The sequence below is a fragment of the Macrotis lagotis genome, chromosome 1, assembly GCF_037893015.1.
Source record: "Macrotis lagotis isolate mMagLag1 chromosome 1, bilby.v1.9.chrom.fasta, whole genome shotgun sequence".
NCBI classification, from domain to species: domain Eukaryota; kingdom Metazoa; phylum Chordata; class Mammalia; order Peramelemorphia; family Peramelidae; genus Macrotis; species Macrotis lagotis.
This window is the reverse complement of record NC_133658.1, coordinates 542853638-542870032: the sequence shown is the minus strand read 5'-3', so window position 1 is coordinate 542870032 and position 16395 is coordinate 542853638. Positions and strand designations below refer to the sequence as shown.

General features: G+C 37.3%; 1 protein-coding gene across 2 annotated transcripts in view; it reads right to left on the bottom strand.

Moving 5' to 3' along the window:
* MAP3K15 (mitogen-activated protein kinase kinase kinase 15) overlaps nucleotides 1-16395 on the bottom strand; it is a 142964-nt gene that overhangs the window by 12711 nt on the left and 113858 nt on the right. For both annotated transcript variants that reach the window (XM_074214296.1, XM_074214297.1), the window contains 5 exons: nucleotides 9445-9628; nucleotides 7154-7331; nucleotides 4725-4899; nucleotides 1538-1723; nucleotides 995-1100 (listed from right to left, as the gene is read on the bottom strand). In XM_074214296.1, coding sequence (XP_074070397.1) covers nucleotides 995-1100; nucleotides 1538-1723; nucleotides 4725-4899; nucleotides 7154-7331; nucleotides 9445-9628 — 829 coding nt within the window. The remainder of the gene's footprint in view (nucleotides 1-994; nucleotides 1101-1537; nucleotides 1724-4724; nucleotides 4900-7153; nucleotides 7332-9444; nucleotides 9629-16395) is intronic.

Below are 16395 nucleotides of genomic sequence, written 5' to 3'. Positions count from 1 at the left end.
CACCAGTGGGGTTTTAGCTTAGACTAGAAGACTGGAGAAGTCAGAAAGGAGGCAGGTTATGAAAATCTTTGAACACCAAACAGGATTTTTATATTTGATCCTGAAGTATTTTGATAAGGAACTACTGGAGATAACTGAACAGAGTGCCTTAACTATTATTGTACATTAAGTTTCCATAGATGTATTTATAGGAAAATGTGCCCCAGGTTTATGGAAGCTGTTTTTATAGCAGATGATATGCCATTTTAATAAATGTTTTTACTATGCTGATCGTGTCTATTAATATGATAGATAATGGGAAACATCCAGTAGGGCCTTGTAATATTAGAAGTGCAAATCTACAAGGTACAAATTAGTAGCTACTGGGTGAGTATCAATTATGAAAATAGTCCACAGGGTTTCAGAAAGGGGCTGGTAAGAGGGAGAGTTTTTGTTTATTACCTATCATTTATATAGTGCTTTCTAATTCTTTACATAAACTTGATGATGATTTTAGTTTTAGGTGCTAGTAGGTTATTCAAGCAATAATATCCAACAGGTAGTTAGAAATGGAAAATGGGACTGGAAAAAAAGGTTGGAATTGATAAACTGGATTAAAGAATCACCAGGTGAAAATTGAAAGCAAGGGAGCTAATGAAATTGTCCAAAGGGACAAATGAAAAGGCAGAAACTCAAGGACTCTTCCTTAGGGCCCTCTTGCAAGAGAAGTCCTTTCTGTACCTGTCTTATCCCCCTCTCTACTAGACTGCCAGTTCATTAAGGGTAGGGACTAGGTCATTGTTTTCCTACCTTTATATCAGCAGCCCCTAGAGCACAATGCTTAGCATTTTTTTTTAAATCTGACTTGTAATTTCATCCTATTTAGAAAAGACCCTTACAAGTCTTAATAAATGTAACCCTATACAGACTTATAAATGCCAATTGATTGACCTTCTATCAAGGTTTTCACTGGCAGGTTGAAGCTCTAACTTGAATTAATTGGATGTGACTTTACCTGGAATGAGAATAGTCACAGCAGCCTGCACTGCTCGACGTATGATGTTATCCATTGCAAACATCCAATGGGGCCTGATTAAATGATGTCGCAAGATTTTACTCACCTAAAAATAAATTTTGGAAGGAAAAAAACCATCAGGTTAAAACAACCTTAGAGACCAATCTGTTATATAGGGATGGTCAAATATGTTCTCCATTCCCTCCCTTCAAAACATAGTTTGTTAGGAAAGACCAATTGACTGCCATGACTTTTCAGAGGTTATCATTCCAAATTATACATAATTCTCATACTCAAACTCTGTGTCCATGGTTTATAAGACTCTGCAGAGACATTAAAAGATCATACTTCTTATACTTGAGTATAGTGAAATCACACAGAAATTCAAGAGTTTGGGAAAATATAGAAACAGGAAAAGCCAGATTCCCTGGTGGGGAAGACTAAAGAGCAGCTTATTAAGACTTTCATGATATCAGTTATTAGTTATTTGGGCTGGCTCATTAAATTTCTATAGCAATAGCAGAGCTCAGACAAAAGACTTACAGCATCCTGAAATCCAAACAGCACCAAATGAATCTGATTGATGGAAGTACTGTCAAAGTCTAGATCAACTTTTAGCTTAGATATAGTGGAAGCCATAACTCTGTGCTCAGGGGAACGGATGAAGTCTCTCAAAATTCCAATTATCTGCTTGATATGAGCAACTGAGAGGTGTAACTCTTCAGAACTCTGACAAAACAAAACAGAATTAATTTCATAAACATGTCCAAGAAGAAAGGGAAACCTTTCAAGTCTTAAAGAACCTGGACTAAGTTCAGCAGTGTATTTAATCAAAAAGTTTATTTTTTTCCTGTCACTATAAATTTGCATGCCCCCAAAGAATCTGCAATTAGAAATCACTCCAGCTTTGATCACCTCCTATTATAAAGAGAGAAGCCTTTGCAAATTTCTTATCTCTAGACCTAATCCAATGTAAACAGGCCTCTAATCTAATTAATGCTGGAGAAAAAGTCCTTCTGATGGATTTTATTGTGCTTAAGCTTACAGGAATGTAACAGAATCCCAAAGAGACAAACTGACCTCCAAAGGACTACACTAGGGTAGGAGCAGTCTCAGAGGACAGAAGAGAGAATATTTGAGAGAGCTTGCAAAGGTGAAATTGTTAGTCTTTGGCAACAAATAGATTCTGGGAGGCAAGAGATAATGAAGAGGGAAGGTAAGAAGTGGGATGGTAAAGGGAAAGGTAATAAGGATTTGGAATTTTTTTTTAATTTAAGGTAATGGGGTTGAGTGACTTGCCCAAGGCCACAAAGCTAGCTAATTATTAAATGTCTCAGGCCAGATTTGAACTTGGGTACTCCTGACTTTAGAGCCATTGCTCTATCCACTGCACCACCTAGCTACCCCAGGTTTTGGGTTTTTTTTTTTTAACATAGTTTTAAATGTTCAGTTTGAGATATCTGAAAGGGGGGTAGAGATGGGAGACTAAAGGTAAGTAGAAAGTTTGAGCAGGATAGGAAGACTTGAAAATGATCAGCACAGAAATGATGATTAATTCCAGGGGAATTGATGAGATCACCAAATGAAGTAGTTCATAGAGAGACAGAGGACAATAATGAGCAGGAAAGGAAGATCAAGTAAAGATTTTGGGGGTCTTTTAAGTTTAGATTTTTTGGGGTTTTTAAGGATGGGAAGAATTGGGCATATTTGCAGGTAACAGGAAATAAGCCAATAGAGAAAGAGAGTTTGAAAATAAGTGAAAGAATAGGGCTGAGCAGGTAGAGGGTAAGGAGTAAGGCCATTTCGTCCTGTGAGACAGAGGTAAAGGAGAAGAGAAAGGCAGAAGACATATATGGAATAGGAGAGAAGAGGGAATACACAGCAAATGACTTCAATTTTTTTAAAAAATAGAATATGATGCCCATCAATTGGGGAATGGCTAAATAAGTTATGATACATGAATACTATGGAATAGTATTGTTCTATAAGGAACCATAAATGGTTGACTCTAAGAGAAGCATGGAATGAGTTACAGGATCAGATGATGAGCAAAGGGAGCAGAACCAAGAGAACAATGTACACATTAATAATAACATTATTAGATAAACAACCTTGATGGAAGCAGCTCCTCTCAGCAGTTGAGAGAGCAAGGACAACCCTATTAGATTGACTGTACAATCCCCATCCAGAGGAAGAAAAACAAAACAAAAATAAAAAATAACACTTCAAAATCTGTTGAATACCTTATAAAAATTATCTCTTAAGTACATCTTTCTCTTAATCCTAATTCCTCATACTGAAAATGACTAATCTGTAAACATTTATCAAAAATATGCTAACCTGACTGCCACAGAGAAGGGATTGTGGAAGGAAATTTTGTAACTTAAAAATATGCATAAGTATATATAGATGAATGTTAAAAAAATAAAATAGATGAACTTAAAAAAATAAAATATGAGGTGAGTTGAGAGAGAGAGAGAGAGAAGGGAAACCATGAGAAGTTTGAGGAAAGAGGTAAAGGTTTGGAAGAGCCACCATGGAGAGTGGGATAGTGAGCTGATAAATGATTGCCTAAAAGCAGGGAAGGCCCAGTATGACATAGATTTGTAGCTGACCCAGTCAGAACAGGTGCATGATTTTTTTCCACCTTCATATATGTAGAAATGAAGGATAAATGGTGAGAACATCCAAGACTTAGTCTTAGCTGGGTGTAATCAGGAATTAGTGGTTTAAGAGAAGAGGACAGTGTAGAGATGAATTGGTTCATCAAGAGGTCCAGATAGGGAGAAGAGGAGAGAATGACTAGTATAGGGGAGATAAGTGAAGGATTAAGGGAATAAAGGAAGAAGAGGGTTTTGTAAGGGAAGAGAGAGGGAGAAATGAAAAGTCATGGGATTTTGGTCAGATAAGGGGATTTCAGAATTCTTGAACACAGAGATGGTACATTTGTGAGTAATGGCAAGGTTAAGGGTATAACTATATTTGTGTGTGGCTTATGGGAAATTGAATAGGTTGAGTAAGTGAGTGACTTGGTATTTGAGGGAGAGCATCTGTGTGTGTGTGTGTGTGTGTGTGTGTGTGTGTGTATATATATATGGCAAGAGTTGGAAAGGAGAAAAAAATTGAACCTATAGAAATTGAGAAAAGAAAGGAATTTACCTGGGGAATCTGTAAATCTGTCCTCTGCAGGAGGATTAAAAAGTTTTATTAGAAGTATCCTCAGTATTATTTGTATTGTCATCATTATCATTATTATTATATTAATATCTTATCCCCACATAGTTTCAAGATTTACAAAAGTCTCAGATTCTATCATTTCCTAAATTAGCTATGAATTCTCAGGAATTTGGGAAATTTTGGATTCATGCTACCCAAATGTGCTGGCCTGCTATCCAGAGTTACATCTTTGGAAGTCAGAGCTGATTAGTTAATAACTCTGAATTCTATAATTAGTCTATATTTGAAATTTCCACAAGAGGGTGCTAGCTCATCACCAGAAGTGTAGAATCTAGAATCAACTGTAAACATGGAAGCTTTGCCAAAATGACCTTAACCAGGGAGAAGGAAAGAAAAGGATAGGATTTTGGAAATGTCACTGTGTTTGTTGTAAATGCAAGAATTCTGATGAGTTAAAAATAAGCCTAGCCCTACTGTTGTTCCTTGGCTTCCCCTTTGGGAACTGATGGACTAGAATGTCTCCCCAAAAAGATCTCATTAAAAATCATCTCACCTGAGCCACACATTCCTGCAGGTTTGAGGCCACTTTATCTTGTTCCTCTCTGAGGATTTTGTACAAAATGGCCCGGCGTTCACTGTCCTTCCTCAGCAGGAAAAGCCCAGAGTCTTTGTCCTCCAGGGATGGAGACATACTCCGATCTTCAGAGACAGAATTCTCATCAGGAACACTGAGGGGGGATGGCAAAAAAAAAAAGCCACAACCCTTAACAATTCAGAAAGACAGCTCAGCCTAGTCAGGAAGACTGGGTGAAAGGTGGGGGCCTCATAAGGGGAAAGCAAGCAAATAAATTCATAATATTCTATTTCCCTCCCAAGCATCAAAAAGAAATAGATAATTCAAAGAAGTCTCAGTAGCTCAAATTTATGTAAGGTATCCAAAGTATTTTTATCTACATCTCTACTTGAATTTGAAAACAACTCAGTGAAGCAGGTGTTATCCTTATCCTCATTTTATGAATAATGAAACTAAGGCTCAGCTCACTCAGAGAACTTGGTGCTTTGTTCACCGCTAATAAACTGAATTTGAATTGATTCAGTCTGGCACAACAGAAAGAACACCAGTTCCAAAATGAGATGACCTCTCCCTCAATATGACCATAAGCAAGTCACCTAAAACCTCCCTCAGTTTCATCATCTCTAAAATGAAGGGACTTGACTAGAATAACTCATTTATGTTCTGACATTTCAGCTTAGATATAGTAGATGCAATAACTATACCCAGGGAAGAGGAAAAAGTCTCTCAAAATCCCAATCACCTAACTTGATGTTAGTAACAATATCGACTTATCTTGTGCTTTCTTCCATTCTTTTACTAAAGGACAGCTTGACCATATCTTAAAGGACAGAGTGACCATGTCACTCCTCTCTTCAATAAACATGAATACAGGCATAGAGTCTTCAAGGAGGTCTCTTTTAAACTCTGTTATTTAGAGACCTTTACCACCTGGGTTCAGCTTACCTTTCCAGAATTATACATTAATCCTCTGTATAACTCTGCAGCTGAGATCCAATTAAACTGTGCTACATTTATAGAGATCTCCAATCTCTATGTCTTTTTCCTAGAGCTAGAATATAATTTGTTTTCCTGACTTGCCTCTTTTACTATCTCTAGTTTCTTTCCATTTTCAGTTTAATTGCTATTTCTTACGTCAGTTGGGGTCAAAAACTCTTTCCTGAGGTGCAGAACTCTACAACCAGAACTCAATTGAAATGTAACTGGAAAAAATTTAACAAAATAAATAAAAATATAATACAACATGGATAATAATGTTAACTTGTGATTTTCTAAGTCAATGTGAAGCTAGGAGAAATCATTTTCTGTCTGAATCTTATACTATTTTCAGTAAGTGAAGACTCACCTAATCACCCCACTTCTTAGGGCCCCCTCTCCATCACACCATATCTATTTTGTAGATAACTGTGATGATGATAACATTTGTACTTTATTCTCAAAGAAGACCTCAGGACAGTGATGCCATGACATGCAAGTGAACTGGATTTGAGTGGGGTGGGGGGGCTGTGCTAAATCATCAGTCCCACTTTTTCCTCCAAAGCCATCTAGGTCCAGTAGCCAGATATGATTCAGGATGACTAGAAATGGACCTGGATAACAGGCAGAGTTAAGTGACTTGCCCAAGGTCTCACAGCTAGTAAGTGTCTGATGCTGCATTTGAACTCAGGTTCCCCTGACTTCAGGGCTGGCACTCTACCCACTGTGCCACCTAGCTGTCCTGCAGATACCTATTTATGTGTATAACATACATTTTATGTCCCTCATAAATTGTAAGCTCCTGGCTCACAGCACCCACACTTGATAAATGTTTGTGAAGTGATTTATCTGTAAAATGAGCTAGAGAAAGAAATAGCAAACTACTCTAGTATCTTGGCCAAGAAAATTCCAAATAGGGCCATGAAAAGTTGGACACTGATGAATAAAATGACTGAACAGCATAATCGTTAGAATTCAAATAGCAACTTAAGATTTACAAAGCATTCCACATATATTCTCATTTTTCTTTTGAGGTGGCATCATAATTATTTCACAAATGAGGAAAATAAAGCTGCAAATGAGTCAGCTAGGGTCACACTTATTAAGCATCTGTCTTCCTGACTCCATGTTGGACAATCCAACTACCAAGTTGCCTCAGCAGCTATGTCTCTCCCATTCATAATTCAATAGAGGGTCTATCTACGCAGTATGTTTTCTAGACCTAGAAATACGTGTATCTTGTTCATACTGCCACAAAGAAATGAGAAAAAAATTCACTTAAAGGGAGTTAAATTTAAATCCAGAAGCATTTGAATCTCAATATTCCATGCCCATCTGGTTGCCCACTGGAAATGTGTGAAAATGTCTGTTTCAAGGTACCCTTACTAGAAAGTTCATCATTGGGAGAACAGTCACAATGGGGACACTCCTACCTTAGTAACTGGGAGAGGTGCTGCTTAGCTTGCACCTCTGACACCGACCTCTTTGACTTCTCAAAAAAGGCATGTTGCACATCTGAGTCTGGAGAAATGGAGCCAGGTTCACTGCTGCTGCTGCCACCGGCTTGTTCCCCTGGGACAGGCAGAGGAAGGGATACACTCCTAGTGTAATCTAAGTAGTGGGGAAACAAGGAAGCACAGAAATTAGGCTCAAAGCACTCAGAGAAATAATTCCCAATTAAACGAGAATTTATTTAATATCTACTATGTATGACGTATTGTGTCCAATGCTAGTGAAACCAAGACTAAATGAAACATTTTCCTGTCCTTAAGAAGCTTACATTCTATTTATAGACTACAAAATGTATAAAGATAAGTAAAATACAAAGCTATAAGAAGTAACTTAGAGAGAGACAGAGAGACAGAGAGACAGAGAGGACAATTTGGAGGGATCTAGAAAAGAACACCCTCATGGTGAAAATTAAACTCATGGAAGTTGATGAAGTTATCATGTGAAAGGTTATATAGCAAGAAGTGGGCCCAAAACAAAAGCTTTTCCTCATAAGATGTTCACCAGCTTCAATGTCCTTCCTAAAAGTGGCACCCTGACTAAATTAAAGTCTCCAGATAACCAAGGCAGATTTTAAAGGAATCATCATTCTCTCCTCTGAGAACTATGCCTCTATTAATTCAACTTAAGATGACATTAACAGTTAGTACTATTAATTGTTTTGAACTTATAATATACTAAAGACCCTCTGATCTTTTGCACTATTATCTACCCAAACCTTTCATATTGCGCACTTACACATTGACTTTTCGAATCCAAGTATAAGACTTTCCATTTATACTCATTAAATGTCATCTATCTTTCTTCCTATAGCAGGCGGCACCAGAGAGATATTCTGAAAGACATTAGGGATTCCAAGAGGTGGAAGTGAAGAATGTAGGCATTTCAGAAATGGGAGACACCTGAGCAAAGGCAGTGGATAGAATTTCATGTTTAGGTGGCAATCAGAAGCCTAGTTTGACTGAAATAGAGTTTATGAAGCAAGATGAAAAGAAACAAGACCAAAGAGGTAGAAGAAGGCTGTTTTTATTTCTGTTCACAAACACAAACAGAGCTGGGGCCTGGGAAAACACTTTGCTGATTGATCAATCAACATATATTAAATGCCTCTTATGTGCGAAATGCTACAGAAACAAAAAAGATCAAGATAATTCCTGACTTAAAGGATCTTACAGTCTAATGGGAGAGAGAACATGTAAATACACACACATATCACAGACAAAGCAAGCTCTACTCATGATCAGTAGGAAATAATTAACAGAAGGATATTAAAATTAAGAGGGAATGAAAAAAAATTCTTATAAAAAATATGGGTTACAGGGAAGGAGGCAGACAAAGTTGAGGAGAGAGAATATTCCAATCAGGGGCACAGTTAGAGAAAATGTCCAGAGCCAAAATAAGAGCAGAAAAACAGCCAAGAGACAACAATCCTACTATGCAAAATAGAAATAATCCACCAGATTCCTTCCCTTTATGGTATTACACCAAGAACAAATGCAAGAAAGTAAGACTGAATATGGATATTAGATGTTGAGAAATACTCAAAAAATCTTAATATTGTGATTTTTGATCTTCAGTCCTCCAGATGAAAAAGAACCAATGATTACTATCTGAAGATAAATACTGAATCATTTACCACTAGGCTGACTGTGCTAGAAGTTATTTAAAAACTAGTGCTTTCACAACCTGTAGTAGGTTCAACTCCCAGAGGAGGCAGCACCCCATAAATCCACCCAGTATATTCTTCAATTGAGGTCTGGCCCAGCAGATGGTCTTGCTAGCCTCAAATGTAAAAATGCTAAATCCTGCATGTGGAAAAGAACTGAAACTGCCCTCTTTAACCCAACTGACCCTAGCTTTGTGGTCACAAATGAAAATGAAGCATGTTAATAAAGTAGGCTTATTTGTCTTTGTCTTCAAATTCTGCCCAAGGATGAATGTACTTCTCTGTTATTAATGTCAACCATTCATTTGTTTAGATTTTCAACAAATCCCAAACACACTACACCCAGTACTCTAACTTTAACACAAAATGGAAGCATTATGTGAAGCTCCACATTTAGGGGATGTTGGGCAGCCTAGCTCCATTTCATTTTGTGGCATATTTTTTATTATGAATAAGAAAGAAGAACCTGTGGGTGGTCCAATAATTCACATGATTTTTTAACATGGCACTCAACTGACATTCTGACTTTCCTTCATGGATACAACTCACCTGAAGGTTTGAAAGCAATTCGGTTTTTCTTGCCCTTGTTCACCTGCTTCAAGAAAGTGTCTTTAAGCAGGTCAGAGGCTGTGACTCGTCTGTTTGGGTCAGGTTCAAAACAGAATAAAATGAAAGCTCTAGCTTCTGTTGATAATGATTCTGGGATCTCAGGGTGTATCTTGAACATGCCCACCTATATTGTGGATAGAAGCAAAATATAAACCCTCTGATGAATTTAAGTTTTATAATACTTTTAATTTCTTCTGTTTTAAGACAACTACACACCATCCTTTCAGCCTCACCAGGTTACTACAATGGACATCACCATTCCCATTGCATGCTACCAAGCTGCAGAGTGTTCATACCTTTTACCAGAAATACATCATCATTATCTTCTTCCTCCTCTTCATCTTAGTGGCTTTTATATAGTTCTTTAAAATTTGCATACATTATTTCATTTGATCCTCACAACAGTGCTCCTCTTATCCCCATGTTTACAACTAAGAAGACTGAAGCTCACACAGGATCGTAGAACTGGCAAGTGTCTGAACCCACATCTCCCTGATTCCAAATTCAATGTTCAAATTTATTATCTGCTACTTCAGATTTTATCAAAGAATTGATTTCCATACTACAACAAAAGCATAAATAGAATTTCCCTCCCCATTATCTACATGTAGTTCCAAATCCCATAAGTTACTTTTTTCCAGAGACCAAATCCTTGGAAAGCCCCAACAAAGTTACTGAGTTTTTTCCTTAATGGACACTGACTCAGTCCCTAGTTCTTTTAACTATTTTTTTTTAGATTTCTGCAAGGCAAACAGGGTTAAGTGGCTTGCCCGCAGGCCACACAGCTAGATAATTATTAAGTGTCTGAGACCGGATTTGAACCCAGGTACTCCTGACTCCAGGGCCAGTGCTTTATCCACTATGCCACCTAGCCACCCCTCTTAACTCTTAAAAACTATTACTACTCATAATAAAGAGTCTGTGTGGTGGCCTTGGAGGCTAGGCTTAAGTCCATTCTCTGACTTGTGATCCAAGATGGGAGTCATAGCTTCTCACTGCTCTAGCTCAGTGATAAAAAAAAACTCAAATAGAAATGGGGATCATTAAACCATAAATAAGGATGCCTTCAGGCCACATCTTAACTTAGAAAACTACTTGTTGGGGGCAGCTAGGTGGTGCATTGAATAGAGCACCTGAGTTCAAATGTGACCTCCAACACTAATTACCTAGCTGTGTGACCTTGAGCAAATGAATTATTCCCATTGCCTTGCAAAAACCTAAAAGAAAAAACCCTACTTGTTAATATTGCCTATTTCCTATTGTATTTTTATTTTAAAAAATATTTATTAATACTTAGACTGTAAACCTTTTGAGAACAGGAACTATTTTTTGCCTTTTTTTAAAGGTTTTTGCAAGGCAAATGGGGTTAAGTGGCTTGTTCAAGGCCACACAGCTAGGCAATTATTAAGTGTCTGAAACCGGATGTGAATTCAGGTATTCCTGACTCCAGGGCCAGTGCTCTATCCACTGTGGCACCTAGACTCCCCAATAAATGGGTTTTTTTAAGATTTTACTTCATTTTTTTAAATTTTATCTTAAGGCAATGGGGTTAATGACTTGCTCAAGGTCACACAGCTAAGCTATTATTAAGTGTCTGAGGCTGCATTTGAACTCAGGTCATCCTGACTCCAGGGCTAGTGCTCCATCCACTGTGCCACCCAGGTGCTCCCATTAATAAATGTTTATTGATTGACATTCCTCAATTACATTTTGATCTGGTTCTAATGACATTTTGAAGCATTGCAGGTCATGGGATTTAACATGCCTGGCTTAAGTAACTCTCTAAAATTGTAAAGTTGCAATGGACCTTCTCTGCATTAATAGAGGAAGCTCCCTGCAGGGGCTTTCTACACTGATGAAAACGCAAGTCCCCCATCACAGAACAATAACAAAATCAGTTGAGTAACAAATTATTGAAGTAGAGAGTGCTGGGAAACTACTCTGACACAACCTCAATTAAAACACTGTGAAGTGTCTAGAATCCTTAATAATAATTCTAGAGCAATTAGAAGTAATTCTTCTTAATGAAATTCTAATAGGGGCATCTCCAGGTGTGTATTGAGTACACACAGTCATACTTTGACAGCCTTCCCCCTTGGGATTGTTATATGTTGGTTTTGGATTTCTTTTATTAGACCTGACTCCCTCCTTGAGTCTACATAGGTTATCTGTACTTCAGGTAGTTTCTCTGGAAACGCTCTTCCCCCACCTTTCCCTAGCTTCCTTCAATAAATAAATAAAATAAACATTCCACCTTTTACAAGAGGCCTTTCCTAACCCTTCTTAATTCTCGTGCCTTCCTTCTGTTAATTATTTTGAATATGGCTTGTTTGCATATACTTCTTTCCTTGTTCTCCTTGGTCTATTAAAATATTTGTGTTTATCAAATTCATAATAAAAAATTTAAATATAATAAACACAAATATCGATAAATATTTCAAATTATAAATAATTAATAAACAAAATAATTATACAATAATTTGCACAGATCACAGCCACTGAGAAGCAGTATTAGTTAGACAGTCAGCAGTCAATAGTTTCAGAGTTCTACTATACTGATGTATAGCCTGGCCAGTCAAATGAGAAAAGGACTGAGAACTCTCTATTAATCTAAAACATTCTCTGGACTTCACCACTATGCTGTAGCTGCCTTTTCCCCTCAGGTCCTTCTCTCACTGGTGAGTTCTTCCCTGAACCCACTTTGTAAGAAAGGCCCTGGACCAGCCTGGCTTCACTCTTTGCCACCAGGGGTTATCCAACCCCTCCCATCTACTTTTCAACTCTCTTTTATGTGTTTTCTGACCCTTTTAGAATAGAAACTCTAAGAGGGAATGGATAGTCTTTCTTTTCCCCTACTTTTGCACCCCCATTCCTTAGCAGCCTGGCTAAGTCAGTGTCTGGTACATAATTATGCTAATGAATATTCAGTGACATTTATTGACAATGATACAGAAGGACAATCACAGAGCTACATATTACAGATTCAAGGAAGGTTAAACAAATGCCCTACATCTAACTATTTATTAGCAAGAAAATGTAATTAAAATTAGGAAAGTTCCAACATTCAGTTATATACTGACATCAGGAACTAAAAATGCTTTTGTTTGCATTTGGCACTGTTCTATTTTCTATCAGATCCTGCTTCATGTAAAACATGTTGATAGAGGAGAAATTCCCTTATTTTGAATCCCTGATGCTGTGATTTTCTTGATTCCTCCGTAGGTTACCCACCCAGGTAACCTAGGGATGTTGTTCCTAATGGTATTTCTTTAATTCCTACACTGCAGTTAATGTCTACAATCTCTACAAGCCTAGCATTGGGATCATTTGGCATACACAGGACACTTTAAAATTCACAGAACCACAAGATTTCTGAGTTGGAAAAGAACCTCAGTGGACAACTGGTCCAAAGCATAGTCAAAAAACAAACTTCACTACAACATATCCCATAAATGGTTGTACAGTTTTTGCTTAAAGACGTTCAGCGAGGGAACAGGCAACTTATTCCTCTTTCAGATAACACTAAATGTTGGGAAAATTTTCCATATATCAAGCCTAAATTTTCCTCTTTGATATTTCTACCCTGTTCTTGCTAATTCTGCTCATTGGGACCAAATTCAACCCTTCTTCTACCTTTCTCACTCATTCCCCCTAAAGTCTTATATTTCCTTGCTGAATTTTTAACTCACCTCAGTCTTAGTTTCTGAGAGATAAGCAGAAAATATTAGAGTGACTAGTTTAGCTATTCTGGAAAGTGATTAGAAACCATGCATAAAATGTACTAAACTGTGTATACCCTCTAATTCAAACAAACCAATCTATACCCCCAAAGAGATCAAGGAAAGAGAAAAAAAGACACATACACACACACACACACACAGATATTTAGAGCAACTCTTTTTGTGGTGACAAATAATTGGAACTGAAAGGGTATTCATCAATCGGGGAATGACCAAACAAATTAAAGAATAAGAATGTGATGGGAATACCCTTGTGATATAAGAACTGATGAAAAGGTAGCCAAGATGCCAAGGTGATAAGCCTCTCCTCCACAAAGTTCCTCCAAACTATTCTAGAAAATGTTCCAGGTCAAATCTGATAGGGAAATTTAAAAAATGTTGCATTTGTCTGGATCAGATAAAAGTCAATGGATATTTGGGACAGACAGGACAGGAGCATCCAGGGCAGAGCACTCTCACCAGGGCAAGAGGTGGCCTTAGACCAAAATTAGGGCACTATGATGGGGATGAGTACAAACAGGCAACTTTGCTGCCACTCCCAAGTGCTGGAGACCAGTTGAAGAGCAGACTGAGGAGACCAGTTCAGAGGAGTGGTGTTTCTGGGAAGGGAGGTCCTAGATGGTGTCCCAAGTAACAGCATTATAGCTTAAACCACAGAAGCAGACACCACTAGCTTCTAGCCTGGCCTTCAGAGGAATGAGCAAGGCAAGAATCATTGACCAATGGAAAACCTACATAGTTCTGTTGCCCTGGACGGACCAAACTTTCCGGAGCGCTGATAGGGCTGTGTCTGGCAGAAGGCTCTGTTACTCAGACCCAAATCAATGTCATTAATTACAGACCTCAGATTGGGGAGGAGAGAGAGACAGTAATCAGACTCTGTTCTTGATTAGACCTCTGTGGAAACAGTGAAAGGTTATAGACTCCCATCTATCCCTGAGTGACTGGAATAATACAACCATCAAAACCACAAAAGAGCAGTGAAAGACTCAGATCAGATCTTCCCTGAGGAAATAACCTCAGAGTCCTGCCCTAACATTAAACCTGAAGTCATGAAGTAAGTTAGAAAGATGATCAAACAATAAAGATTCACCCAATAAAGAGTCAGAGCAGGGAAGCTCAAAACACAAATCCAAAAGAAGAGAATGATTCTAAAACATCTACACGCTAAGCGTCAGAGAAACTAGAGCCAGGGTACAAACTCCACTAGAATACTTGGAAGAGACAAAACAAGAATTTTTAAATTGAGTTTTTAAACTTTTATAAATGAAGTAGCACTTGAGAAAAAAATGGAAAATATTGTTCTTGTTTGTTGTTCAGTTGTGTCTGAACTTTTCTTGACCCCAAATGGGGTTTTCTTGGCAGATACTGGAGTAGTTTGCCGTTTCCTACTCCAACTGATTCAACAGGTGAGGAAAACAGGGAAAATAGAGTTAAATGACTTGCCCAGGGTCACACAGCTAGTAAGTGTCTGAGGCCAGAAGTGAACTCAGAAAGATGAATTTTCCTGATTCCAAGCCTGGTTGTCACCTAGTCATCTGGAAAAGAAATGATAATTATGAAAAAATAACTGGAAAGGGAACAAACTTCCTGAAGATTAAAACAGACCAATAGAAGCCAGTAACTCAAAAGACAACAAGAAATTTTAAAATAAAATAAAAAGATTGAAAATATACAAGAAAATGTAAGGTATATCATAGCAAAAGCAACATAGACTAAAGAGGAAAAAAATTAAGAATCACTGGACTACCTGAATTCCAAGACCAAAAGAAAAAGCCTAGATATACTGTTTCAAAAAATATTAAATGATTCCTTGGAAAGTGGACCAAGTAGAAATAGAAAGAATCCACCAGTCACCTTATGAACAAAACCCCAAATGAAACCTCCTAGGAACATTTTAGCCAAAATTCAGAGTTTTTAGGTAACAGAAAAATCTAGTCAATAGCCAGAAAGAATCCAAGTACTGAGGAATACCACTCAGGATCATACAGTTTAGCATACATCACTAAAAAGAATCAGAGAAACTTGAATGCAGTGTTCCAGAAAACAAAGGATTTGCTCTTATAACTAGGTATTAACTTATTCAGCAAAACTAAGTCTATTTCTAAAGGAGGTGGAAAAAAAGGAGGGAGAATTAAAGGGAGGACATTAAGATAGGGATTAGTTCTAAGAAAAACAAACTCTTACTAAGGATGTACAAAAATATTTGTAGCTTTTTTTGAGGTAGTGAAGAATGAGAATTTGATGAAGGTATTCAAAAACTGGGTAATGGCAGAACAAGTTACAATATAATAAATGTGATGGAATGCTGTAGCACTATGGGAAATGATGGACAGGATTTCAAAGAGGAAAGATATGAACTTATGTCAAGTCAAATGAACTTGGAATCAAGAGAACAATTTATACAGTGATAACAATATGGCAAAGACAATTTTGAAAATATTAGGAACTGATCAGTGTTATGACCTACTCTAATTCCAGAGGACTAGTGATGAACCATGTTACCTACCTCCTGACAGAAAGGAAAGGATGTAAATGTAGTATGAGATAAAAAAATTTTTTGGATAAGGTCAATGTGAAAATTTGTTTTGATTGACTAGATATTTTCAGTAGGTTTTGTTTTTCTTTTTTCTCAATGCAGGACAAGATTGAAATGGGAGGCTTAGAAGGTGGATTTTTCTGATTAAAACAAATTTTTTTAAATGATAAAAGGGATGGTTTCAGAAAAACTTGTATGAGCTGATACAAAGTGAAATAAGCAGAACTAGTAGAACAATTTATACAAAGACAAACAACTTTGAAAGACTTAGGAACTCTGAGCAATGAATGCAAAGACCTCTTCTCCAGAGTTACTTATGATAAAATGTGCAACTCAATTCTAGACAGAGAGGGCATAGTCTCAAATTACAGATCAAGAATTTTTTGGGGACATGCCAATGTGAAAATTTATTTTGCTCAACTACACATTTTTTCTTGCTTTTTCAATATGGGAGAAAAAGTAGTAAAGTAGGAGGGGGGAGGAAGCTTTTATCAATTGAAAAAATTGATTTAAAAAAGTTTTATATTTAGATATGGAATTCAACACTTTCTTGAAAGCTAGACTGAGAAAAGATAAGAGGGAAGAGTCTAACAGAGAATAACATAACAGGGT